The sequence below is a fragment of the Mobula hypostoma genome, chromosome 19 (genome assembly GCF_963921235.1).
Source record: "Mobula hypostoma chromosome 19, sMobHyp1.1, whole genome shotgun sequence".
Taxonomy (NCBI): Eukaryota; Metazoa; Chordata; class Chondrichthyes; order Myliobatiformes; family Myliobatidae; genus Mobula; species Mobula hypostoma.
In genome coordinates, this window is record NC_086115.1 from 30204773 (window position 1) to 30232334 (window position 27562).

General features: G+C 39.5%; 1 protein-coding gene across 1 annotated transcript in view; it reads left to right on the forward strand.

Moving 5' to 3' along the window:
• pcdh15b (protocadherin-related 15b) overlaps nt 1-27562 on the forward strand; it is a 785155-nt gene that overhangs the window by 280400 nt on the left and 477193 nt on the right. Inside the window, exons 10-12 of the mRNA XM_063072091.1 lie at nt 6951-7157; nt 11737-11871; nt 12168-12317. Coding sequence (XP_062928161.1) covers nt 6951-7157; nt 11737-11871; nt 12168-12317 — 492 coding nt within the window. The remainder of the gene's footprint in view (nt 1-6950; nt 7158-11736; nt 11872-12167; nt 12318-27562) is intronic.

Here is a 27562-nt window from a genome sequence, read left to right on the forward strand (position 1 = left end):
TGCATGGAGATTCTAGTTGCTTTATTTTTAGCAACTTTTTTTTTCTGTGAAGAAAGGAATTAAATTTGACAGCACACAAAAATGGACATGGGCATCAGATTCAAGAATCCTGCCCATTGATTATACTCTAGCCAGCATGCTAACTTTTATGCTTCCTGCTTCTATAATTATTTCAATAACCAACAGTGATTGGCTGGTGCATTACCAGAGTTGAAAATGGTGAGTGGCTAATGATGGTTAAAACTAACCAGCAACCCCTCAAGGGGAGAGGTGTGTTGTAGCTTGGGAAGATGCAAGCTAGTGTTTTGCAAGTAAATCGGACCTTGGAAAGAGTGAAAGTGGGCACATGGAAAGAATGTGATTCAGGACATTTGAAGACCGCACTGGAAACCTTGACAGAAGAAGCAGAAAATAGGAAAAATATCGTGTGTTGATGCCCAGCCAGCAGGCAAATGCTGAGAAGGCAGCAGGGGTAGATAATCATGGGAATCAATGCGTGAGATTGTGCACAAAGGACCTGTATTACTGCAAGAGGTTCAGTAATCTTGTATGCGAGGCAAATTGCATGCTCAAAATCCAGAACTCACTGTTGTTACTTGTCAATTCCGCACATCTCACTGCTTACCTACTGAATTTTCTGTTAATCAGTTTCCCACTTACCTTTATTTGCTTCCTCTCTTCTTTACACACTTAGTACGATCGCAAGCAGCCCAACATGTCGCACTGTAGGCAAACTGCGATTTCTTCAGTAGCATTGCCCCCTGAACACGTTGCACAATACTCGGTGAACATATTTCCGTCCCCTTGCAAGGTGAGGTGGGGCATGGCTGTAGGTAGCAGAAACTGATAGGAGAGGGAGACTCGTGCCTACTGGTAGAGAGGATATGATTTCAATTATCTCATCACTTCGATGACTGCAAATGGCGGGATGAAATCATTGAATCCACATATCCACACATCCTTATATCTCACTGACCCTCTTCACACGTTCTTTTCTGATTTGCAAGCTGTGAGTAGTGTGAAAACACAGCACTTGATGTGGATTTGTTGCTTTATTATTTTCAGATGCCTACGATCTGCAGGCAAGCCAGGTAGTAGAGGAAGACTGTGATGATGAAGTCAGTTTGTAGCTCACAGGCACATGCTAATATAACTGGCATTATATGTTAGTGAAAGGAAAACAGGTAAGTAACATCTGCTCATTGGTGGACATTGGAGATACGTAGACTGCAACTAGGCTTAGAGGCACAGACAGAGCACATGTTAACGTGCTGGAATGGCAAGGTCCCACGTGAGTTCTACTGCAGAAAATTACTTTGATGATGACTTTGATGGGTTGGACTACAATAAAAAGTTGATGGATATTTTTAATGAAAGGCTTAATGCACTTTGAAGCTTGCTAGAAAACCCTCAAGCAACTTAGAGTCCAATATCAATTTAGCACAAGACTTGCTCAGAGTGTAGAAGATGAATGTTTCCAGCATGGAAAAGGTGGCTAATTCTGTTCATGCACCCGTAGACACAAGCTGATGTTTGATGGCACAGCATAAGTAGCAGACACTAAATGCTTCAGTGGAAACAGTGATTGTGACAGTGGGTTACAGGGTCTCATATGTATCTGTCAAACTGAGAGCCATGGACACAAAAAGCTGGAGGATCTCAGCTGGTCAGGCAGCACCTATGGAGAGGAGTAAATGGTCGACACGTTAGGCTGAGACCCTTCACCGGGACTGGGAAGATGAATCTGAGGATTTCATTGGCACAGATAGCTGTGGAGGCTATGTAATTGGGTATACTTAAGGTGGAGGTTGAAAGATTCCTGATTAGTAAGGACATTAAAGGTTACAGGGAGAAGGCAGCAGAAAGGGGTGGGGAGGGATAATAAAGGGTGCCATGGTAGCGTAGCAGATAGTGTGATGCTATGTCAGCTTGGAGTGTCGGAATGCAGAATTCAATTCTTAAGAAGTTTGTACGTCCTTCCCATGAGCATGCGGGTTTCCTCTGAGTGTCCCCTCAGTCCAAAGACGTATCGGTTAGTAGGTTAATTTGTCATTGGAAATTGTCCTGTGGTTAGGCTAGGAATAAATAGGTAAGATGCTGAGAGCACAGATCATGGGCCCGAAGTGCTCGTTCCGCGCTGTATCTCTAAATAAATAAATAAATAAATAAGTCAACTTTGATGGAAAGGCAGAGCAGACTAGATGGGCCGAATGGCCTACTTCTGATTCTATATCTTATGGTCAAAATGGTAGATGTTTTTCAACTACCTCTGGCAAGTGAGAATGAAATGTATTCTCTGGTGACTGGAAAATGGCGGAGAGAGAGAACATCAAGGAAAGAGCCAAGCTGTTGAAGGAAGTTTTTGGCGAGAGTGGATGTGAACGAGAGATGGAGATCAGCGGGAAAGAGGAACAGAATGGAAAGAGGAAGAAAAGAAAGCAGAGGTATGGGATATCAAACTCTGAGGAGTCAGTGGATGATCAAAACAGGACAGCAAAACAATGGAAAGAAGATGAGATTAAAGCAATTATAAAACTAAGTGAAGACGGGGTGTCTTTTGGTGATTGGAACCCGATTCGTTTGACGAAGATGCGCAACAAAATTATAGGCGAGATTAAAGGAGCAAAGATTTTACGAAATGGATCGCTATTAGTGATTTGTCAGGATAGTGCTCAGCGAGGCAAAGTGATAAGATTATGTAAAATAGATGGCAAAGAAGTACAATGCTCAATACCCAACAATAGAAAGTGGACTAGGGGAGTTATTTCAGGGATACCAACAAAAGTTACTATGGATGAGATAAAGCAGAACATAAAAGGAGAAAAAATTATTGAGGCCAAACATTTGAAAATTACAAGAAGCGGGAAAAAGTGTGATAGTTTATCGGTAGTGATTAACTTTGATGAAGAGAGATTGTCTAACATTTATTTAGGGTATATATGTTATACGGTTAAATATATATACCACCACCTTTAAGATGCTATAAATGTCAGAAATTCGGGCACATTGCAGTGGTCTGCAGAGGAAAACACAGATGTGGGAGATGCGCTGGAGAACATAAATATGGGAAATGTGAAGTGGGAGCTAGGCTGAGATGCTGCAATTGTGGCTGAGATACAATATGTAAAAGTAACCCAAGGAATCAGTTATGCAGAGGCAATGAAAGAATTTGATGAAAAAAGGCTGTCAAGCAAACAAATACAGGGAGTAATAACAACAACAAACAATAGGAATTCTGCAGATGCTGGAAATTCAAGCAACACACATCAAAGTTGCTGGTGAATGCAGCAGGCCAGGGAGCATCTCTAGGAAGAGGTACAGTAGAGATGCTGCCTTGCCTGCTGCGTTCACCAGCAACTTTGATGTGTGTTGCAGGGAATAATAAACTGGTTTATTATGAATAATGAGCTGTAATATGAAAAATAAGGATACACTAATAATGAGTAGAAAGGATTTTTATGGTGGATGCAATTAATTGTTCAGCGCAAACAAGCAAAAGAACTGAGAAAATTAAAATTATTGTCAAGTCTGCAGAAAATTATCTTGGTATTAAAGGGATTAGGTGGGAAGAAGTCAAAGAAATGCTGAACAGAGGATCCAGCAGTTCACAGGCAGGGGAGATGGAATCTTAATGACGGTATATTTATCCCAAATGGTCAAGAATTTAGGAAATGTTTCACAACTTATGGAAAGTCCTCAGATTTTATGGCTGAAGCCCAGGGTAAATGTGTAGAACTCCAACAATAAATAGAAGTACCCGACAAGAACAACAGTGAGTTGGAAAGAGATTGGAAAATGGAGGAAATAATTACAAGGATACAAAAGGAGAAGGAATTTGTTGCAAAGTGAATTATCTACATTCGGATTATAAAATGAAAACATGGAAGCAAATGAAGAAGAACTCCGAGGTCTCAGTAAACAACTGCAGGCTACGATCCAAGGAAAGGAAAACCTGAAAAAGCAGATAGACTTGGAAAAACAGTAATTTTCAAAGCATAACATGCAATAATTACTATTCTTTAACAAGATGATGTTAGTCTTACAAGTGATGTAGATGAAATCAATGTAATTGAGGTAGTGCAACTACACGAAAACGTGACAAAACTAGGGAAGAATAGCAGTTTGCGGCATTATCTAATGAGCGCATTAAGCATTCACGAGGAACTGCAACTACAGAGTGATGCTAATGGAGAACTGCAGGCTGAACTAGATTGTCTAAAGTAGAGAACTCCAGGACATATTTGGTTGGAACATAAGAAGTCTAGCAGGTGGCAGTAATGCACTGAAAACTGGTTGCCAACTGCCATAAAACAAAAAAGAAGAAGAAGAAGAAAGGTATTCTCTTTGCACAAAGAATCTTAGTAACCTATCTTATGTGATGAAACATATCACCTCCTGCTTGAGTTGTGACTTAGATCCACTCCAATTTGCCTACCAGAGCAATAGGTCTACAACAGATACCATCTTATTGGCGCTTCCCTCAACCCTGGAACATCTGGACAGCAAAGATGTCTACATTAAGATGCTCTTTATCGATTACATTCTTGCCATTATCCCCTCAAAGCTAATTAACAAGCTTCAAGACCTTGGTTTCAATACCTCCTTGTGCAATCACGCAGACCCCAGTCAATTCAGATTGGCAAAAACGTCTCCTTCATGATCACCGTTAACACAGGTACACCACAAAGCTGTGTGCTTAGCACCCTGCTCTAAGTGGTCTAAGCACAGCTCCAGTGCCATATTCAAGTTTGTTGATAACACTACTGTCAAAGGCCGAATGAAAGGTGAGAATGAATCACCACTTGGGGGGGAGACTGAAAATTGGGCTGAGTGGTGCCATAACAACCTTTTTACGTAATGTCAGCAAGACCAAAGAGCTAATTATTGACTTCAAGAGGAGGAAACGAGAGGTCCATGAGCCAGTCCTCATCAGAGGTGGAGAGGGTCAGCAACTTTAAATTCCTCAGTGTTATTATTTCAAAGGACCTGTCCTAATCGGGCACGTAAGTGCAATTACAAAGAAAGCATGACAGTGTCTCTGTTTCCTTAGTTTGTGTAGATTTGACATGACATTGGAAACCTTGACAAGCTTCTGTAGATGTGTAGTGGGGAGTATAATGACTGGCTGCATCACAGCCTGGTATGGAAACACCAATGCCATTGAACAGAAAATGCTACAAGTCCATCATGCGTAAAGCCCTCCCCACCATTGAGCACATCTACATGAAATGCTGTTGTAGGAAAGCAGCATCCATCATTGGGGACCCCCACCACCTAGGACAAGCTCTCTTCTCACTGCTGTCATCAGGAAGAAGGCACAGGAGCCTCAGGACTCACACCAGCAGGTTCAAGAACAGTTAATACCCCTCAACCATCAGGCTCTTGAACCAAAGGGAATAACTGCTCAATTGGCCTTGCCGTATCATTGAAATGCTCCCACAACAAATAAACTCATTTTCAAGGACTCTTCATCTCATGTTCTTGATATTTATTGATTATTTATTTATTATTGTTAGTTCTTTCCTTTTCTATTTGTATGGTTTGTTGTCTTTTGCACACTGGTTCAAAGCCAGGTTGGTGCGGTCTTTCATTGATTCTATCATGGTTATTATTGTGTTCGGGACTTATTCAGTTTACCTGCAAGAAAATGAATCTTAGGGTTGTATATAGTGACACACACACACACACACACACACACACACACACACACACAGTCACACACACACACACACACACACACACACACACACACACACACACGTGTGTGTGTGTGAAATTTACTTTGAATTTTGCAATGGTGTGTTCATTTACATTAACTATCCTCTTGACAGCCAATAGCAATGCTCTATTTGCCCTTTTCTATATTTGTAGACTATCTGCTGTGTATGGTAGATCTCAATGATGATGTTTTTACTGGAAGCACAGACAGCTTGAACTTGGTTCATAACTGAAGCTCGAGGAGGTTTGTTTTCTTAACATTCTTGGTACAGTCTCCAGCCGATGGCTTTCTCCCCTAATCCACAGCTCAACAATTTTCCTTGGATATCCTCTATTCTTTCTCCCAATAGCTCAGTATTAGGGACATGAATTTTGTGATCTAATCTGGGAGGAAGTGACTTGTTCAGAAGTTTAGAAATCAGGAATAAGTCTTCCAACATCTGCTGTCCTGAAACACATATAGAATGCACATAATATTTATACAATGAATGAAAATGAAATCAGTCAGCAACTAAATTACAAATTGTTTATCCCTCAACAGCTCTGATGGTGAGATAAACGCTGTATAGGATTGTATGGAGTTAACTGGAGCCTTTGGGCCGGTGTGGAAGCTGCAAACTGTTTTGTGTAACTGCAGTGAGCATTTATTGCTTATGCATGTAGACCTTCACTTGCGCTATGTCTGACATGCTTTGTGCCACGTTTATGGCTGCACTTCATTTTAGAATTCCATGGTCACTAACCAAGGACTCTAAGCCACTTGAATATAATTAATTAGTTTATTCATTTCACATAGCAAGCTAAATCCATAATTACCTCTGATAGAATGTTTTTCATGAACACAAGAGATTCTGCAGATGCTGGAAATCCAGAGAAACTCTCAAAATGCTAAAGGAACTCAGCAGGTCAGGCAGCATCTATAAAAATCATGAACATATTTGAGTTTTGTAACATCAGCATATTTCCTGTGTTTTGTTAAGGGGGTGAAATGCCACTTAATTATACTGTTCTGGGGAGAATGTCTATTAATCTACAAAACATTTATCACAATTACTTTTAAAGCTTGTAAAGCAATTCACATTTTCAGCTCACCTGCCAAGTGAAGCAGAAAGTTGTTACTGCTCATTGAGGCAATTTAGTACCTCACCAAAGTGTGTTCTGTTAAACCTAATTTACTGACCAGTCGTTCCCAGCCATGGTGATTAGGATGTGATTCTTCATTTTTCAACTAGGCAGAACAAGACAACAGACATCCACTACCAGCGTTTGCCGATTTGCATATAGAGGTTCTGGATGAAAACAACCAAGCCCCGTACTTTGAACAAACCACCTACCAAGGATTTATCATCGAGTCTGCTCCAGTGGGAACAACTGTTTCAGATAGCTGGAATTTAACAACATCATTAAGCATTGTAGCCCTGGATAATGATGTGGAGGAGGTAAGTGCTGGAGTTGATAGTGCGTTGGTCAAAATGAAGGAAACCACATTTTTGAAATGATGTAAATGTATATGACACCACTAACACTTGCTGGATTTTCATCTTAACGACCTCTTGATGAGATGTGAAAGTCATACATTCTGCTGCTGCTCAGTTAAAACATTTCCCCTCTGAACATGCTGAGCCTACTTCAGTTATAACACATTTTGATGGTTTTAGGATGGTGAGAATTCATACTTTTGACTCATCTTCCTAAATCTTTGCTGATTTGTGTGGGACATCATGGTCGCGTAAAAGTTAGTGTGATGCTATTACAGCTTGGGGGTCAGGGTGACTTCAATTCCAGCGTCCTCTGTAAGCGAGTTTTTAACGTTCCTTCCTGTGTGCCTGTGGGTTTCCTCTGGGTTCTCTGTTTTCCTCCCATAGTCCAAATATGTAGCAGTTCATAGCTTAAGTGCTCCTTTAAGTTGTCCAATGATTAGGCTAGCGTTAAATCAGTGGGTGTTGCTGAGCGGTGCAGTTCAAAGGGCCGAGGCTCCTGTTCTGCACTGTATCGCTAAAAATAAATAAATAAATAAATAAAATCATTTTCCATTTGTGTCAATTTTTCTTGTTTGTTTATTTGTAGGTGTCACCAGGTACTACTCCCGTATGTATTTAGGGTTATTATATCTGTGTGTTTGTGAGCCGTTTGATGTGTTGCATGCTATTTTGCTTCCTGTCAAGTTTTGTTTTCCATATTTTGATTGATAAATGAAGTCTTCGGGGTTCCATTTGGTGGTATTGTACATTGCACTATGTTTGTCTTCCTATTCCTTCTCTCCGCTCCCCCACCACTTCCAAACTTTGCAAGCTGCATGAATTTGTGATTTATGTGTACCTATGTTTCCTGTGGTAATTTGCTAACATTACAAGACCTTGCTGTTTCATTAAGTTACAATGAATGACCATTGTCCTGTTGCAGACAATCAAGGGCAGGCATTTTAATTTGGCCCAGGTCAATCTCCTTCCACTAAATCTTTTCCCTAGTTCATGGCAGATGATAATTATTTTTTCACTATTTATTGTAATTTACACTGGTTTTCAGTGCCATTTTTTAAAAAGCCAATAAGCAGAATATTTATGAAAACTCAATGAAAGATGATAATGACTGATTGAGAACATGCATGTCATGTATTTTAACAGATAATGGGATAGTCACATCATTAGAAACGTACAGACTGTTCTTATTGCCTGTGGAAAATAACCACTTTTTAAAATTGGCACAGTATCTAGAATCTTAATAAGAGAATCAGGCCTTCATAACCATGCAAGGTATCATCTGAACTTAAGCTTCCTTTTGACAGATGGGATTTATCTGACAATCTCTTTCCAATATGTCATCTTTTCAAAAAGTTCTTTGGCACATTTTGTTCCAACTGTTGTCAAATTGAATATGGATGTTTAAAAAAGGACAAATAAATAATACGTTTAGAAGCAGATCAGTGCTCCGATATTTTAATTATTATTGTTAGGCCTAGATGAGTATTTGAAATGATGATTAAATGAATGCCTTAAAATTTGAATGTAATTTCTAAAGCAATAAACTATGCCAATGGTTATGAAGTGCACAATTCTGTTTGCTGTATTAGAAAGGTTATTCAAAGATAAAACTAAGTTCAAAGTAAATATTATTACCAAAATATGTACATGTCACCATACACTACCTTGAGATTCATTTTCTTTCAGGAATTTACAGGAAAATAAAGAAATACAACAGAACTTATGAAAAACTATACATAACAAAGACAGACAAACAATCAATGTCCAAAAGAGGGCTAATTGTGCAAATGCAAATAAAACTAATAATAATAATAATAATAATAATAATAATAAATAGTGTAAAGAGCATGTTTGTAGAGTTCATGAAAGTGAGCCCTTAAGTTGTGGAATCAGCTCAGTGCTGAAGTTAGTGAAGGGATCCATGCTGGTTCAGGAACCTGATAATTGATGGTCAATAACTGTTCCTGAACCTGGTGGTGTGGCAGCTAAGGTTCCTGCACCTCTTTCCTGATGGCAGCAGCAAGAGGAGAGCATGGCTTGGATGGTGGGGATCCTCGATGATGGATGCTTCCTTCTTGTCACAGCGCTCCCTGTAGATGTGTTCAAGCTACTTAATGCATCATAGATATTGTACAGAGGCTGAGTATTCTTAGCAGTTCTACTGAATTCCAACCAGAGCCTTAGGCAGCAATGCTTTTAAGAATGCAAGGGTACAACTTAATTTGGACCAATACGCCAAGTTAGTTAATGCGTATTGGATTAGAGAAAGAGTTTAAGACCCTGAAACTGATTAAGAGTAAATTATGGATAGAATTGTAGGACATGAAAACATTTCCCAATAGCATTGATGCTTGTTGATTCCACCAACTGCACTCTTTGCCCAAATACAGGCGATAGCCAAATACTAGGGTTTGCTAATACATATATGTGGGATTGGCAGGAATATAGCAGCATTTGCCACCCTCATGTAAATCAGTACTATCCCATTGACTTCTGCTGTGATTTCCCTATATGTATTCAAATGATGAAATGTCCAGGTTTTGCTATGTGTTGTTTCAAAAGATTTGGAGCAGTGTTCCACATACTCAATTTGAATTTGAGGTGAAATTTTATAATGTAGAAGGATGAATAATGCACACTTCACATGTTAGAAATATTTCCTTTAGAATGTCAGACATTGCATGAGTGACTTGGTGTCAATCATTCTAGATCAAGCAATTACAATGTTTGATTATTACTGTATGATGAATTATTGATCTTGGCTTGCTCTACAGTAGTTTAGGCATCACAGTAGCGCAGCAGTTAATATGATGCTATTACAGCTCAGGGTGTTGGAGTTAGAAGTTCAATTCCGATACCCATCCTTCCTGTGATTGCATGAGTTTCCTCAGGTTTCTTCCCACAGTCCAAAGTCATATAGGATGGTAGATTAAATGGTCATTGTAACCTGTCCTGTGAACAGGCTAAGGTTAAGTAGGGAGTAGCTAGGTGCTGTATTGGGCCAAAAGGGCTTGTTCAGCATGTATCGCTAAATAAGTAAATATATTTTTAGAACTTGCTGTTGGGTCCCTTTGCTCAAGCGAGATAGATGAAAAAAGGCTAGCTATGATTTCTCATTGCTGATTGCAATTCAGTGACCCTTGACAGCATGTATGTATGAGCATTCATCAGAAGAAGACAAAACTAAGCAGCAGTTTGCACATACCTTGATTATGCTGCTGATTGATGCTGTTTAAACTGATGCACAAGAGCTAGCCATTTGTAAGTACCATTTTTGAGTAGTTGCATAATTCCTTAAAACAAAGTGCCATGTTTGACAACAACATAAAGATGGGTGATGGTAAGAACATTAGTGGAAACTAAATTACTTGAGTGGTTCACTCCTTTTTGAAGTTGTGCATTTGAATCAAGGATGATTCACCCCTGGCATTTCTTTCTAACTTGGTTAGATTTGGAGAGACTAGTTTTTTTGTTTTGCAAGCCTTTTCCAAATAATTTTCTCATGTAACTTATGACAACAGTGTAAGCCAATAAATAAGCAACTTGCTAAAAAGAAAGTTAGACCAGCACCAAATTCTGCACTGGGAGTTCCTAGACTAATAATATTTATCTGTCAGAACAATGTAAGTTATAGCTAATGATTGTTAAACAGTAAAGTGGCAGAGAAATTACAGCATAAATAGCGTAAAGGAGCTGTGTGTGCTTCAAGGAGGTGAAGCACACTGGTATATTAGTTGCTTTATCTAGACTATTTCTGTGCAGTAAGCAAATTCCCAACGTGTTTATCAGGCACTGTTTTTTTTTGTCCCCCTAGCAGCCAATTTCCTCCCCTTTCCTCTTTTCCTGACAGATGAAGATTAAAAGGAACCGCAGATGCTGGAAATCTGGACAGTGTTGCCCATTCAACAGTTCCTTAGACACGGACTGACATCTATTATCCTGCTAAATTGCCTGCCATTTGTCTCACATTGATTTAGTTGGCTGAGAAAATCACCATTGACAAGCAGACCAAATCTTGACCTTCAAAATTCTAAGCATCTATGTTTCTATTATTGGTGTTAATTGGATAGTCCCACTGTGAATAATATTACCTTTCTAAACCCAGGCTGCAGAATCCAATTGCATGTACTGATTCAACTCCAAAATGGTGCTGTACAACTTTGGTCTGTGCACCTTGGCCATTGAAATCATCTACTGAATCTTGTCAGACTGTTGTTGGCAATGATTTGTTGAAGTCCATGAATTGGTCATGCCTAGCCCATAATCTTTGGCTTATTAAAATATCATTATGATTGCATTATCACATCAAGGTAAATGTGACACATTTGACCTTTAAAGAAACTTGTCAGATCACAACAGCTCATGTAAAAACAGCTGAAAGCTTTCTACAGAAAAACCATAGAACCCCGTTGACTTTGTCAAAAGCTTATGAATAGTTAATGTTTTTGCTCCAGCATTAGCAAATCAAAAAGAATATGTAAAAATATATTCCTAAAATTCACTATAATTCCCGTTTCCTTTGTGCTTTTTTTCAAAGACGAAAGATCCAAAGCTGCAGATCTCAGTGAACAACTTCATCACAGCTTTCACGATAACACCTTTTGGCATAACCCGTTACCTTACTTTGCGTGAGCCAGTTGATCGGGAGCGTCAGCAAAACTACACTTTTACAGTAAGATGCACTGCTTGTTCTTTGTATCTAAATCATAAGCAACCTGACAGAAAGGGAAAACAATTTAAATGAAAGACAGTCAATCTGAACAGTTAGCTAAGATCACTCTGCATTTTTATTCTTCATCTCATTTAAATCAAAAGCTAAACTGATTTTGATGTTGGAAGCTGCTACAGCAATGTGTTCGCTATTACTTATGTACTTAAAGTGGCACAACTTTCAGTAAAATGCTTTTTGGTGCTATACGGAGTCAGAATTTGAATGCTCACTAGTGGATTCCTTTTTGCATCTCAAAGATGACTGCTTCTGATGGAGTTCAAGAGAGTACCTCCGTCACTGTCAATGTCATGGTGATCGATGCAAATGACAACACTCCAGTTTTTCAGAACATCTCCTACAAAGTGAATGTTTACACAGACATGAGGCCTGGAGAAGCTGTAATACAGGTAATCAATATTAAACTGCTGTGTTACAAAATACAATTCATCTTATACAACTTGAAGTCATTGTTCAAATAATTTCATGGGTATTTTAAGAAAACACATTTAATGCACCCATTCTATGTTGCAAGTCTATTGTTCTAAGCCTTTTTTTTGTCAAGCATAGCAGTTTCAGTGTAAATATTCAAAGATATTAGTTCATAGCATGCTAGGGTAATTACGTCAGAAGCTACATCTCTGCAGCCTAGGCAAATGCAGTCAGCCCACATTGAAGTATTTTCACTTTTAAATATCGAGCATATTTAAAAGTGAAAATACTTGCACGTTGGTTTTATGTACCCTTTCATCTTCCTGTGCGATGCACTGAGAGGACAAGAATGTTTATGTGTTTCTTTAAACACAAGAAATTCTGCAGAAGCTGCAAGTCCAAAGTAACACACACACAAAGGAACTCAGCAGATCAGGCATGATCAGAATCCTGATGAATGATCTAGGCCTGAAGTATCAAAATCTTTATACTTCTGCATAGTTGCTACCGGAACTGCCGATTTCCCCCAGCATTTTGTGTGTGGTGTGTTACTGTGTGTTTCCTTTTCAAGAATAGGAACAAAAGAAAATAATAATGAGGGACTAGAAAAAAGGAGTGCTGTGGTTGAGGTAGTTCATTGAGCTAACTTGGATAATTGTTCAGTAACAAACCGTCTGCTGAAGGAACTCAGTGAGTTAGGTAGTATCGGTGGGAGGAACAGAATTGTCGATGCTTTGGTTCAATATCCTGTATTCATGCATGAATCCTGTATGAAATACTCTAGATTCCAGCATCTGACATTTCTTGTACCTCTAGTGGAGAATTTGTGTATGGTATTTGTGGTTTTGTCAATGGTCAAATCTAAGAAGAGCTGTACCTGAGAAGCTATGCATTATAAGCAAGCACAATTAAGTAGTAATCAAACAACATGGCTCTTTAAAATACAAGTCCATGAATGGGTAATTAAAAAGGCAACCTACAGTAAGCAGTGACAGAAAAGGAACCCAGCCATAGTCCAGTGTTTTGAATAATGATATGTTGCCATGTTCTTTGTTCCAGAGACAGAAATACTTACAGCATGCAATGTTAAAACATGGCAGATAGAAATGAGGTGAACAGTTGCTTGTGTGGTGCATTCTTCCTTGGAGACATGTGAACAACCATTGAGTAAAGTCTTGTAAAGTTGTAAGGGCCTCATCAAATCAGAAACAAATGAACTGAAGATCTAATTATTCATTTGTGATCTGCTTCCAAAATCTGATTTGGGTAAGGCATTATTGGCACTTCCTGTCCAGACAACCTTGGGTCCACCGGTCCCTTATGTGGCATATAAATTGGTTGCAACCACATTAAGATCTGTAATATAATCAGATACTCTTGCTGTAGTTGCATTATTTAGTGTAGAACTTGCTAAACAGTCTGATCCTGTAAAGAAGGTCTCAGAAAAGAAAATTCTCTTGACAAACAAGAGAAAATCTGCAGATGCTAGAAATCAAAACAACACACACACAAAATGCCGGAGGAACTAGTAGGCCAGGGAGCATCTATGGAAAAGAGTAAACAGTTGATGCTATGGGCTGAGACCCTTCATGAGGACTATGTACCATGAGTAAGCCAATGTGACTCGACAGAATAACAGTTCAGCAGGGACTGGTTGAGCCAAAGGGCTTGTTTCTGTGTTGTAGTGCTCTCTGACTCTAAGGGTATTTTATGAAATATCAAGAAAAATAGTGTCAAGAGAATGAACGGTCTTCGCCTGAAACGTCGACTGTTTACTCTTTTCCATAGATGCTGCCTGGCCTGCAAAATACTCTTGACACTATTTTTCTTGATATTCCATAAAATACCCTTAGAGTCATAGAGCACTACAACACAGAAACAAGCCCTTTGGCTCATCCAGTCAGTGCTGCACTGCTATTCTGTCTAGTCCCATTGACTCACACATGGTACATAGCCCTCCATACCAGTCCCATCCATGTACTTATCCTAATTTCTCTCAAATGTTGAAATCAAACCACATCCACTACTTCTGCCGGCTGCTTGATCCACACTCTCACCACCATTTGAATGAAGAAGTTCCTCCTCAGTTACCCCTTAAATATTTCACCTTTCACCTTTAACATATGAACTCTAGTTCTAGTTTCACCCAACTTGAAACTAGCTAACCAGTGACCAACTGGTCTTGTTTTCTGGACTTACCGTTTCACCCATTATAGACAGATAGGGATTTTGAGAGATGCAGTCTCAAAAGTGCTGGCTTATGAAATACAGGTTTGCCCCAGCATCCGAAGGTAGAACGTTTCTGTGAAACGGTTTGTAAGCTGGAATGTCGTAAAGCGAAGAAGCAATTACCATTTATTTATATTGGAAAATTTTGTGAGCGTTCGCAGACCCAAAAATAACCTACCAAATCTTGCCAAATAACACATAAAACCTAAAATAACAGTAACATATAGTAAAAGCAGGAATGATATGATAAATACCCAGCTTATATAAAGTAGAAATACTTTTCCACAATCATTGCCTGAACTGTTCTCCATAGCGAAAATCTCACGCAAGTGCCATCGGCAAAAACACAGCGCAGGCACTCTCCAGTAACCTTTAAGCTATGAAGCTGCCAAATCATACCAAATAACACGTAAAAATACACAGCCAATATAAAGTAGAAATAATGTATGTACAGTGTAGTATCTCTTACCGGAATTGGGAAAGCGCGGAGCACACTGATGGTGGTGTGTTAGACTGAGTCGTCGGAGTTTGGGTGGTGCAGTGGCCCCCACCCTCCGGGCAGCGAACCGATACCGATCCGCGAAGCATGCAGCAGTAGCTGGGAGGCACACAGCACATCTTTAAGAAAAAAGCTGAAATAAACATGCTAATTAATTAGGTGCTGCCCGGCATGTAATTGTTGGCCCAGATCAGTGCTGATTGCCGATTGCATCGCCTCTGGTCTGGACCAACAATTACGTGTCGGGTGGCACCTAATTAATTAGCATGTTTATTTCAGCTTTTTTCTTAAAGATGTGCTGTGTGTCTCCAGGCTACTACTGCATTCTCCACGAATCGGTATCTGTCCGCGACCTGGCTGTTGGGGTGGTGGGACACTGGAGTGTCATCTCGTCGTCTGTTTCCATTAGAGCAGGCAGCTCATCTTCTCCTATGTCTGCCCGCCTTGATGTCGAAGGTCGAGGTTCGTCATCTGCTGTGGCTGATGTGGAAGGCTTGCTTGACTGCTGAGCCTTGTGCATTTTTCTATCATACAGTTCTTTGTAAGCACTCAAACCATCCTGCAAATATCCCCTAAACCGATGTACCCTTTCAAAATTAAAGTCGTACTTTATCATTACTCATTCGGTTTCGATTGTTATCCTTTCCTCTTCCAATTGCATCAGCTCTTCATCTATCAGTTCTTGGTCATGGGATGCCAAAACCTCTTCAACATCATCTTTTTCAGCTTCCACAAGCCAAACTCACTTAGTCCTTACTTCGTTCACCACGATCAAAACGCTTAATTTTGTCTAGGCTTTTCTGATACCTTAGAACTCATCTTGCTAACGGCTGCTCACAGGCACGTGTTTAAGCAAAGCCAGCGAGAATGCAGTTCCGAATCCGGAGGAGAGCGGCTGCTCGGGGCGCGCGTTGCCTTTTATCGCGTGCTGATTTTTTCGCGCGCTGCCTTTCTTTGTAACAGTGAAAACACCTTCTCTTAGAGAAAACAGGGTACTAATGTAGGTCCTTCATAACGGTGAGGTTTCGTAAAGTGAATGTTTGAAAAGCGGGGGACACCTGTAATAAACTTCAGACACAATGACTGAATTGGAGGAGTGTATGTCAGGAATGATTCCCCCCCCCCCACCCACCAGTATTGGAAGAGACAATAAGCTTTGTGGTTCAATTGAGGTACCAATTGAACAACTAAAGCCATCTAAGTTGCTGGGTCTTCACATAAGTAACTTATCTTAAGAATATGAACAGTGGAAAGGAACATTCAGACTCTGTTTTGAGCTACTGTAGGTATAGTGATAAACTTGATCAGACAGAATTTGAAATGTTATTTGTTGTTGCTGGTCGCATAGAGAGAAATTAGTATAATTGCATTGAAAACGATTTCCACGGTTAACTATTAGTGTTCTATTATGTGCAAGCCAGGAGCACAGAGAATCCTTACTTACTTTTTTAACCAACCTGAAGTTGTTAGCAGACAATTGTAGTCTTCCAGATTTGAAGACTTGCTCATCAGAGATGGGATTATTTGTGGAAATACAGCCTGGTTGATGAGGTATTGTTAACCCCAGACAATACATACCGATGAGCAAATATGCAGAGTTAGCTAAAACCAGATAGGAATGTTGGATGGCCAGCAGAAGAAGATTTGAGGTAACAGGCAGAATATAGAAAATACCGAGTAAGTAAGGAAAGTACAGGCAAAACATTTTGCAAGGCTACATGTGGCTGAAACAATAATGCTCTGATTGCAGGAAACAGAATGAGAATTCAAAAATGATTTCCATATACAGTACACAATGAAAGAGACATTGAATGTCCATGAAAAGGAGACGATGGAGGATGCAGAGAGAGACAAGATGGATTCAGCATGCTATTTGAAGACAATGTAACTGGTGCCAGGCTCTGTAAAGAGAGAGCTCAGGAACTATAATGTGGTAGGATGAGCTCTGTGCAGTGAAAATTACAACTGAGAAGGTGCCCAGGAAGCTTAATGGTCTGAGGGTGAGTAAATCTCCCGGAACTGATGGAATGCACCCTCAGGCTTTGAAGAAAGTAGCTGGAGAGTTTGCGGAGGCATTAACAATAATCTTTCAAGAATCGATAGATTCTGGTATGGTACCGGATGACTGGAAAATTGCAAATGTTACTCCGCTATTTAAGAAGGATGGGAAGCAGCAGAAAGAAAACTATAGACCTGCTAGCCTGACATCAGTGGTTGGGAAGTTGTTGGAATCGATTGTTAGGGATGGAATTACGGAATACCTGGAGGCACATGACAAGATAGGCCAAAGCCAGCATGGTTTCCTGAAAGGATAATCCTGCCTGACTAAGTTACTGCAATTTTTTAAGGAAATTATAAGCAGGGTAGACAAAGGAGATGCAGTAGATGTGGTGTACTTGGATTTTCAGAAGGCCTTTGCCAAGGTGCCGCACATGAGGCTGCTTAGCAAGGTAAGAGGCCATGGAATTATAGGGGAGTTACTAGCGTGGGTGGAGCATTGGCTGTTTGGCAGAAAACAGAGAATGGGAATAAAGGGATCCTACTCTGGCTGGCTACTGGTTACCAGTGGAGTTCCACAGGAGTCGGTGTTGGGACTGCTGCTTTTTACAATGTATGTCGATGATTTGATCCATGGGATTAATGGATTTGTGACTAAATTTGCCGATGTTACAAAGATGGGTGGAGGAGCGGGCAGTGTTAAGGAAACAGAGAGCCTGCCGAGAGATGGTTTAGGGGAATGGGCAAAAAAGTGGTAAATGAAATACAATGTTGGAAATTGTATAGTCATGCACTTTGGTGGAAGAAATAAACATAAACAGGCAGACTATTATTTAGATGGGGAGAATACAGTTGGCCCTCCTTATCCGCGAGTTCCGCATGCGCGAATTTAACCAACTACAAATCGCGAAAACCCGGAAGTGTTCTTCCAGCACTTGTTGTTCGAACGTGTACAGACTATTTTTTCTTGTCATTATTCCCTAAACAATGCAGTATTACAACTATTTACACAGCATTTACATTGTATTAGGTATTATAAATAATCTAGAGATGATTTAAAGTATACGGGAGGATGTGCATAGGTTATAGTGGATCGGGATCGAAAAAAAAGTGGAAGCTCTCTTACTAAGTAAGTTGGAACAGGTACATCCGGTATTATTTAGCGTTAGTTAGTCAAACGTTTGTCTCAGTATATAGTATATATTTTACTTTTCTATGTATTTAAAACACTTAAGAAACTTATGTTTCAGCACCGGGCTTGGGAACGGAAATTCCTGAGTTCGATCCAGTGACAGACTGCTCCCGAGCGCGCTCTCCATCCATGTCGGGTTCAAAAACCCAAAACCCCAAAACTCAATAATTAAACCACTGCGTTGCTTAGTAATAATTGTAGCTTTCATCGAGGCAGGACTTTTCTCACTTTATCCTTTAAAATTGTTTCAATCGTTGACTGACTGTAGCCTAAAGTTTTTCCAATGACTGATGGAGTTTCACCTCTTTCCAATCGCTTTATTATTTCTACTTTATTTTAAATCGTGATCGTGATTATTTTTGTGAACAGAAATACTGTGGATTCAGAGCTCCGCCGCCGGGTCATAATGTCCACCACACTGAGACAGGTTAAGTAAGGTCCGAGGTTTCGCTGGGACCTAAAGTCCTTTGCATTGAGACAGGTTGAATAAGGGACTTGAGTATCCACGTTTTTTGGTATCCGTGAGGAGTCCCAGAACCAATCCCTCGCGGATAAGGAGGGCCGACTGTATTCAAAATGCAAAGGGAGTTGGGAGTCCTTGTGCAGGATACCCTAAAGGTTAACCTCCAGGTTGAGTCGGTGGTGAAAAAGGTGAATGCAATGTTGGCATACATTTCTAGAGGTATAGAATATAAGAGCAGGGATGTGATGTTGAGGCTCTATAAGGATCTCGTAAGACCACACTTAGACTATTGTGTGCAGTTTTGGGCTCCTTATTTTAGAAAGAACATACTGACATTGGAGAGGGTTCAGAGAAGATGCATGAGAATGGTTCCAAGAATGAAAGGGTTACCGTTTGAGGAATGTCTGGCAGCTCTTGGGCTGTGTTCCCTGGAGTTCCGGAGAAATAGAGGGGATCTCATAGAAACATTTCAAATGTTAAAAGGCCTGAACAGATTAGATATGCAATGTTATTTCCCATGGTAGGGGAGTCCAGGACAAGAGGGCATGACTTCAGGATTGAAGGACGTCCTTTTAGAACTGAGGTGCGGAGAAACTACTTTAGTCAGAGCGTAGTAAATCTGTGGAATTTGTTGCCACGAGCGGCTGTGGAAGCCTAGTCATTGGCCACATTTAAAGTGGAGATAGATAGGTTCTTGATTAGCCAGAGCATCAAAGGGTATGGGGAGAAAGCAGGGGAGTGGGGATGACTGGAAGAATTGGATCAGCCCATGATTGCATGGTGGATCAGACTCGATGGGCCAAATGGACTACTTCTGCTTCTATATCTTATGGTCTTAACAGTCTATCACCCCCTGCATCTGCAAGACTTTGTTCCAAAATGAAGATAGAGACTGGACAGTTATTTTTCATCTTTGATTTTGTTTTCCTATTTCTTTTTTTTTCAAAACTTAAGTAAAGGATATCATAAAAGTAGCATTTGTGACATGATTTGGTAGAAATATACTGTGTTGTTGCAACATTGTTTAGTGTGAAATCTGTTGGAATGTAAGGAAAATGCTGTCTTACCACTGTAAACCTTTCTTTTATTCGAGAAAATACTGTGGTTGTTTGAATTGCTGACTATTTGCAGTAACTTGGAGATAAAGGTACTGCAACACTTTCTATAGTAATTCCAAAGTGCATCCTAAAAGGACTGTTATTTACTGTCACATACACTAAATGGAGGAGGAACTCAGCAGGTCAGGCAGCATCTATAGTGAAGAATAAACAATCAATGTTTCAGGCAGAGACCCTTCATCAGGACCTGATCTGCTGAGTTCCTCTAGCATTTTACTCTTGACTTCCAGCACCTACAGAATTTCTTTTGCTTATGTCATTTATTGGGTTGGTCTTGCTGCAGTTTTGGCTTTAGGTCAGGGCTGTCAGCAAGCAGAATCCTTTGTGAAAAACGGATGTCATATAATTTCCTCCTTCCTTTCCACACTGTGTAGCAGGAATCTTTCATTATCTTTCAAAGAAACTGAAATGGTATTTAAATTTAGTGTCATCCTTACACATGACAGTTAAAGGGCAGTGATACTGCTGCAACTGGATGACAGTCCATTAATATGTATTTGGCTGAGACATGATGATCTTCTTCTGGAAAGTTGTCAACTCCTGAAGGTTCCTCTTCCTTTCCAAGTTTTAGAAACATAGAAGGGCAACCATTTCAGTTTGCTTTGCAGAGGAGAATATAATCATCTCAAAGGAGGTGTGCAGGTCATGTTTTATTAATCACACAGAGAGTGGTAGGTGCCTGGATTATGCTGCTGAGATGGTGGTGGAAGCAGATATAACAGAGACATTTAGGAGGCTCTTAGAGAGGCACATGATATGCAGAGAATGGAAGGATATGAACCATGTACAGGCAAAAGAGATTAGTGTAATTAGGCATCATTAGCTTAAATAGTTCAGCGCAACATCATAGGGCAAAGGGTCTGTTCCTCTGGTCCACCCTTCCATGTCCTAATCCATTAAAAAGATATGCTTAAAGCCGTCTGCAATTCATCACTGGGTTTTGGCAGAGACAATTGGGAGTAAAGATGAGAATGTGATGATGGTGACCAGCAGTGATTGTACTTTAACCTTTAGAGAATCCTCCTGCTTCTATATTCAAATTAAGCATATTATAGATACTAATCAACACACACAAAATGCTGGAGGAACTCAGAAGGTCAGGCAGCATCTATGGAAAAAAGTAAACGGTCAACATTTCTAGCCAAGATTTTTCCTCAGGACTGATACGGATAGGTACTAATTTCATTGATTCTAGACTGAAGATGTAACTGAAGATTGACTGTTAGGGTGATGGGTGCCATGTTTGTTCCAGGCAACCTAATATTGCAGATGGCTTCAAATAGGTACCCTTCTTATATGAAGATACAAAGCTAATAAAGCCTCTGAAGGGCCAGTTGTGAATGTCGCCATTGCCATGGATAGGAGGAGTATTCCTGGCACATAATGACTATGCACATTCTTCCTAGCTAAGAAGGCTCTATAGCTTGTAAAGAATGGAGGCAGCATACTCAGTGTTTCTGGAACTGATTCACTGTTCCTTTCAGTGTCATTATAATGAATTTGCTTTATTAAGTCAGTTTGGTGTTAATAATTTACACATTGAATGAGCATCAACTTTTTTGACCTCCACGATGCTGACAAACTTTTGTGCTTAATTTATCACTGGTCATTACCTCTCCTTTTTCAATCATAGTTTTGTTTAAGGCTCAGGGTTTATACCAGTGTTTTGAATGGTCAATATACATAGCGTCAAAATATAACTTACAGAAAATTCAAGCGTAATCTTTGCACAAGAAAGTATAATATATGCTTAACCACAGGAGATGAAGTATATACAATTTATGTTGAAAGTGAAATTTGATTCTGAGCCTTGGAAAACGACATGATGGCATCTTACCAAAAGCTTGTGACGGGTAAATCTTAACGACTATCTTAAAAGAAAAAACTGCAAAGTGACAAAGATGTTAAAGAAGAGAATTTCATTGCATTCTGGCATTGTATTGATTAAAACTGAGAATTCATCAGAGGGCAGAATTTGAAGAGGGGAGAGACAGGAGGCTATTAAGCATTTTGAAAACAAGATTGAAACAATATTATTGCTTAGCTGGAAGTATAAGTGTAAATTTTAAGGGAATCAGCAGATATAGGGGTAATGCAGGAAAATAACTTTGAGGTAAATCAGCCATGATTTTGATGAATGATGGTGCTTGTTTCATAGGCCAAAAGTCCTATTTCTGCTCCTTGGACTTATAGTCTTATTTTATGAATCTGACTGTTCAGAATAGCTTTTTGTAATGTACCAAGAATGTGTAAGCATTTTTAAATTTAAGCCATTATAAATATCCGTGGAACATTAGACATGTCATTACAGTTGAATACGGTGTCACTTGTTATTAGTCCTCTAAAATATTACTATTCCAGAGCTGAGTGCAACAGTGTGCCATATTTTTATATGTGAACTGACCTGTGAGAAACATCTGTATTGCATTCCATCTCAGCCTTTCCTTGAGTGAAATCATTTGGCTTTGTGAGTCTAGTGAGTTTAAAGTATTTTTGCCTTAGATTAGTTTTGCCAGTCCAATGCCCCATGAATTCTTTGAATAGGTTGAGCTTTAACATGTTTAAAACATTATCTGGAAGTCACAATTTTAAATATATACAAATGTCTAGATGTTTTTTTTGCAATATTCCCCTTGATATCTTGTTATCAACTGAAATCAAAGAAAATTAGTATTAATAATAGAATTTATGCTAAGGTAATCGACCAAATGATTTAATTTTGTGTTAAAGCAGTTTGTATCTGCAAAATGATCGCCTGGCATGTTTTTAATAAATTTTACAGTTTTCTACAAAAAGGAATTCAAAATAAAGTCAAGTTCAAGTTCAAGTGTATTGTTATTCAACCATACATATGTATACAGCAAAACAAAACCTTGTTCCTCTGGCGCCAAAGTGCAAAACCCACTACATATAGTCACAAACAGTCACAAAATAATATTACCATAAGTCCCTGAGTGGCATGGCCTGAAGTTTGACAGGTAGACATAAAGTGCAAGTTACATGTTTATGTAAGACAGTATAATGTTGCTACCAGTTTTCCTGCTTTGATCTATAATGCATTTTATTAACTTAAACTACTATGTCTTTTTCTCTTTACATTATCTGTTATAAGCTTTCAAAGTTGCTTTTATACTTCTCATGAGATTAATTTGTATTTTACTTACCTGTTGTTTATCAGTTTTTCTGGTTCTTATTTGATGAAATCTGAATGTTTATTGTTACGTACACGCAACCCTGTCAAAGTATCGGCAGCAGTAGAACACACCTGGAGTCTGGTTTTGCTGTTAACAATCACTATTTTATTAGTACCTACGTAATATAGTAACTTTAACCAGGTAAATCAGGAATTAGCAGTGTTATCCCAACATATGTGTGTAAATATAATTCCCAAACTCCTTCAGCCTCAGGTGGCAAGAGTTCGGTTTTATGATGGTATGTTTGAAAGTTCAGTTCAATGCACGGAGTTGTTGTTGTTGTGAGAGAGATATTTGTAAGCCAAGGCGAAATCCATGATAGGAGATAAACAAGTAAACAGGTCGTTGCTCTTCAGTCATCAGCTCCGAATCCACTCACGAAGTATCACCGACAGTGATCTTCACAGAATATCCTTTCTCACAAGTGGTTACCACAATACTACATCCGAATTCAGCTATGGGTCATCCCAAAGTGGTGGCCATAAGATGCTCAAACCGAATCCACGTATCGATTATCATCAACAGTAGCTTATCACAAAGGGACTCTCTTCAAGGGAAAACTACCACCCAGGCAAGAGTAAACACACTGGTAGCCTCCACAAGGTTACCCCAGTCACACAACGTGATAGCCACTTATCCAGTTCCATGACATACGAAATAACTCCAACAGTGATTTGCCACAGGGGTGCCTTCTTCAGTGAACTACCACATCCAGACAAAGGGTAAACACACATGTGGTATTCACAAAGGTCTCCCCTCACCAGGGAACCCATTCCTGTGGATCAACTATGTGACAATCACACTTTCGTATTCAAATGGAATCAACCTCACCCTTACGGGCTACTTGGAGAGAGGCCAAACAGTGATCCCTTTGTCACTAGGTTTCTTCTGTTTCAAAACTTTCTCTCCCCTCCTCTCTGCAAACTTCTTCTAGTTGCAGCAACTTGTGAGAGTCGTTTATCAATACTCTGGATGGATCTCAACTCACCCCTTTGGGCTACTGAAAGTCACTGGTGTCTTTCCATGATCGTAACCATCTTGACTCTAACTGTGTATCTCTGTGTGTGTGTGTGAAAGTTGGTATCCTTGCTTAAATCAAAACACGTGCAGAGTAGATGTAAACACGCTGAAAGGCAGGCTCTACCCCTCTCTCTCTCAGTAGCAACTCAGACAGTTAACAGTAGAAGACAGCTGCTTTTCGTAACACTGTATTCAGTCTCTCTCCCTCTCCCTCTCCCTCTCCTTAAAGGCATAGTCCATAACAAATGAAACTTAAGATCCCATCACATTATTTATTTATTGAGATACAGCATGGAATAGGCCCTTCTGGCCCTCTGAGCTGCACCGCCCATCAATCCCCAATTTAACTTCAGCCTAATCACAGGACCGTTTACAATGACCAATTAACCGATCAGCCTTATGTCTTTGGAGTGTAGAGAGAAACAGAAGCACCTGGAGGAAACCATGTGGTCAAGGGGAGAACGTACAAAAACTCCTTACAGGCAGCGGTGGGAATTGAATCCAAGTCGCCTCTACTGTAAAGCGTTATGTTAACCACAATGCTACCAGGCCGCCCCAACGTGATAAACATTTTTCTTTAATCTCGGGATATAAAGTGTAAAGTTCAAAGTAAATTTTTTATCAAAGTGCACATATGACACCATATACAAGCCTAAGTTTCACTTTCCAGTAATCTATTTAGCCTCATGTTGGTCATTGCTGGGCCACTCTTCCTGCTGGGATTTTGTGACTTAATGGATCGATCATTCTCAAATTATGTATTAATTACTTAAATCTTAGCCATTGCTTGTTCACTATTAAATGTTATTTCCCAGTCTCCCATAGCTAATTCAAACCATTGTAGCTTGTTTTGTTTCAATTTAAATTTCTCATTTTTGATTGAATTGAAACACTTGCATGAGTCTGTAGTGTCTTGATTTACACAATACTCGACAACTTACAATATAAAGTTGTATAAATAATATAAAATATTATATTACAGATTATAATATATGGTGTAAATCAAAGCATTACATTCTCATGATGACCCTTTCCTAAAGGCCTTTTAACCCTTTCGCATTGGATAATACTAAATCATAAATGCTCTGTTTCCTCACTAGCTCCTCAGCTTCCTGATCTATAAACTAACTTCCAATGTGAATTTATCCTCCGCACATATACTGCTAATTTTACTTGTCTAGTCTACATGAAGGTCAAAGTCTCCAGGATTAATGTGTTACTGTTGTTTTTAAGTTTCTAATCTCTTGATTTACACTATATCCTTTATTATCGCTACAGTTTGAGTGCCATTTGTGGACTTCCACCAATGTTTCTGCCACTTCCTGCTTTTCACTTCCACCTAAACTGACTCTATTTCTTGATATTCTAGCCTTGGATTCATTGCTTCTTTCATCTTTATTCCATTCTTTATTCCCATAGTGACGCCTCTTCCATTTCTATTTTGTCTGTCTCTTCTAAGTGTTAAGCGTCATTGAACATTTTTTCCTCAATCTTGGTTACTTTGCAACAACTATTAGATTGTACTCATTTATTAGTGTTTAATTAATTTACATGGGTTGGTTCAAATTATGTGTGCATTCAAATTTTAAAATAGTAAAGTTTTATCCTCTTACCATTTTTTCTGTGCTGCTTCCAATTTCAAAGCTGTTTTTTTTTGTCCATTACACTGTGCCTCTTTGGAACAACCTCTGGTTATGAATAAACTCTTCTTGGGCTTCCAGCCGGGTACGGATGTGGATTTTAACTGACATTTCAATGACAAACTCTGCCATCTTCATCAGGGATGATCCCTGGGCATATCTATTCCAGTGGTATTTATAGCCCCATCATCAGTCCCTCCTGTACCTCATCCAATCAGGTTTCCACTATCCCAACTTGTTTACAATTCATTCCTGTTCTTACTTGAAGTGAGACCTTTGTGTTTGTTAAAATTGTTTTCCTTTCATTTTATTAATGATGGCTTCCTTCACCAGGCAGTCACAAAAGCCGTTGGTGTGGCACAGTAATTTTGTGTCATCAAAGTTGATCCAATCCGCCTGTCTTCCCTATATTTCCACAATTTCTTGAAGGATCGCCAGAATCCTGAATAAATACCAGATTAATACCATCCACAAACCCGCATGGAAGCTCAAATCACTGCTTATGCTGGTCAAAGAATACTTGGGAATCAGGACAGCTGGCATTTACAGGATTCCCTCTGGATGCAGAGCAGCACATATCGGCTAGATGGAGCACGCGGTGGAAACCTGTATCAAGGAGGACAGGAAGTATATCCATTTGGGTTACCTGGAGAAATGGGTGGTAGCAGAACACTGCATTTGCAATGGCCATAGGATTGACTTCAACAACACAAAATTACTGTGCCACGCCAATGGCTTTTGAGACCGCCTGAGGAAGGAAGCTATTGAAATAAAACTTGAGGAAAAGGATTTTAACAAAGATGAAGGTCTTACTTTAAGTACAAACCGGAATTTGGTTATAAACAAGGTAAGATAGCAGAAACCTGAATGGGTGAAGACTAAGCAATCAGGAAGGATGAACAACAGGTGTATAAATACCACTGGACTAGACTTGCCCAGACATCCTTCCTGATGTAGTGGCAGAGTTTGTCACTGAAATGTCAGTTAGAATTGATACCTGTACCCAGCTAGAAGCCCGAGAAAAGTTTATTCTTCACTGACGCTGGGGAAGCATGAGATCCTTTTTTTAAGCCTCTGGTTATCATAATCTATTTTGATACTTTGCAAAATATTTTGTTTCTTCCCTAGGCAGTTAATCCAATCAACCATTCTAGATAGCCCCCCCCCCACCCCTCTCTGTCAATTACCCCCATCACTGCACTGCATCGTAAAGACTTGAAATCACTTTTCATAATGCTGTTTACACTACAAATACATTGTGTTATTTCCAGCATCTGCAGAATTCCTCGTGTTTGTGTTATTTATGTATTTGAGCATATTGTATTCCATATTCCTACTTTAATTTTATTTTTATATTGTTCTTTATTTTCTCTAATTGTTGAATTTTTTTTGTTGCATGTCATGCCCTGACCGCACATTACAATATATTCCAAATACATGTAAATATATATGGCGAATAAAGTTGATTCTTCATCTTTGATGATTGCCTAATCCTTTCTATTTAGCACACTAAATTTCTCCACACCAGAACCTTTATCCAGATCATTTTGTTTGAAGCTTTATCTACAATATTTTAAACATAAGACACATGGTGTTACGCTTCCTTCACCATTGATGCTGCCCTCCCGCATCTCGTCCATTTTCCAGACATCCACCCTCACCCAGTCTTCTGCTGCCTTTATGTGGATACAGTTCCTCTTGTCCTTACTGACCACTTTATGAGCCTCCACACCTATCCTATCATTCCCCAAAACTTCTGCTATCTTCAATAGGTTCCTGCCATTCAGCACATCTTTACTTTGCCCCACCCCACTCTTCACTTTCCACAGGGATCCCTCTCTCTGTGATTCTGTTGTCCATTCATCCCTCC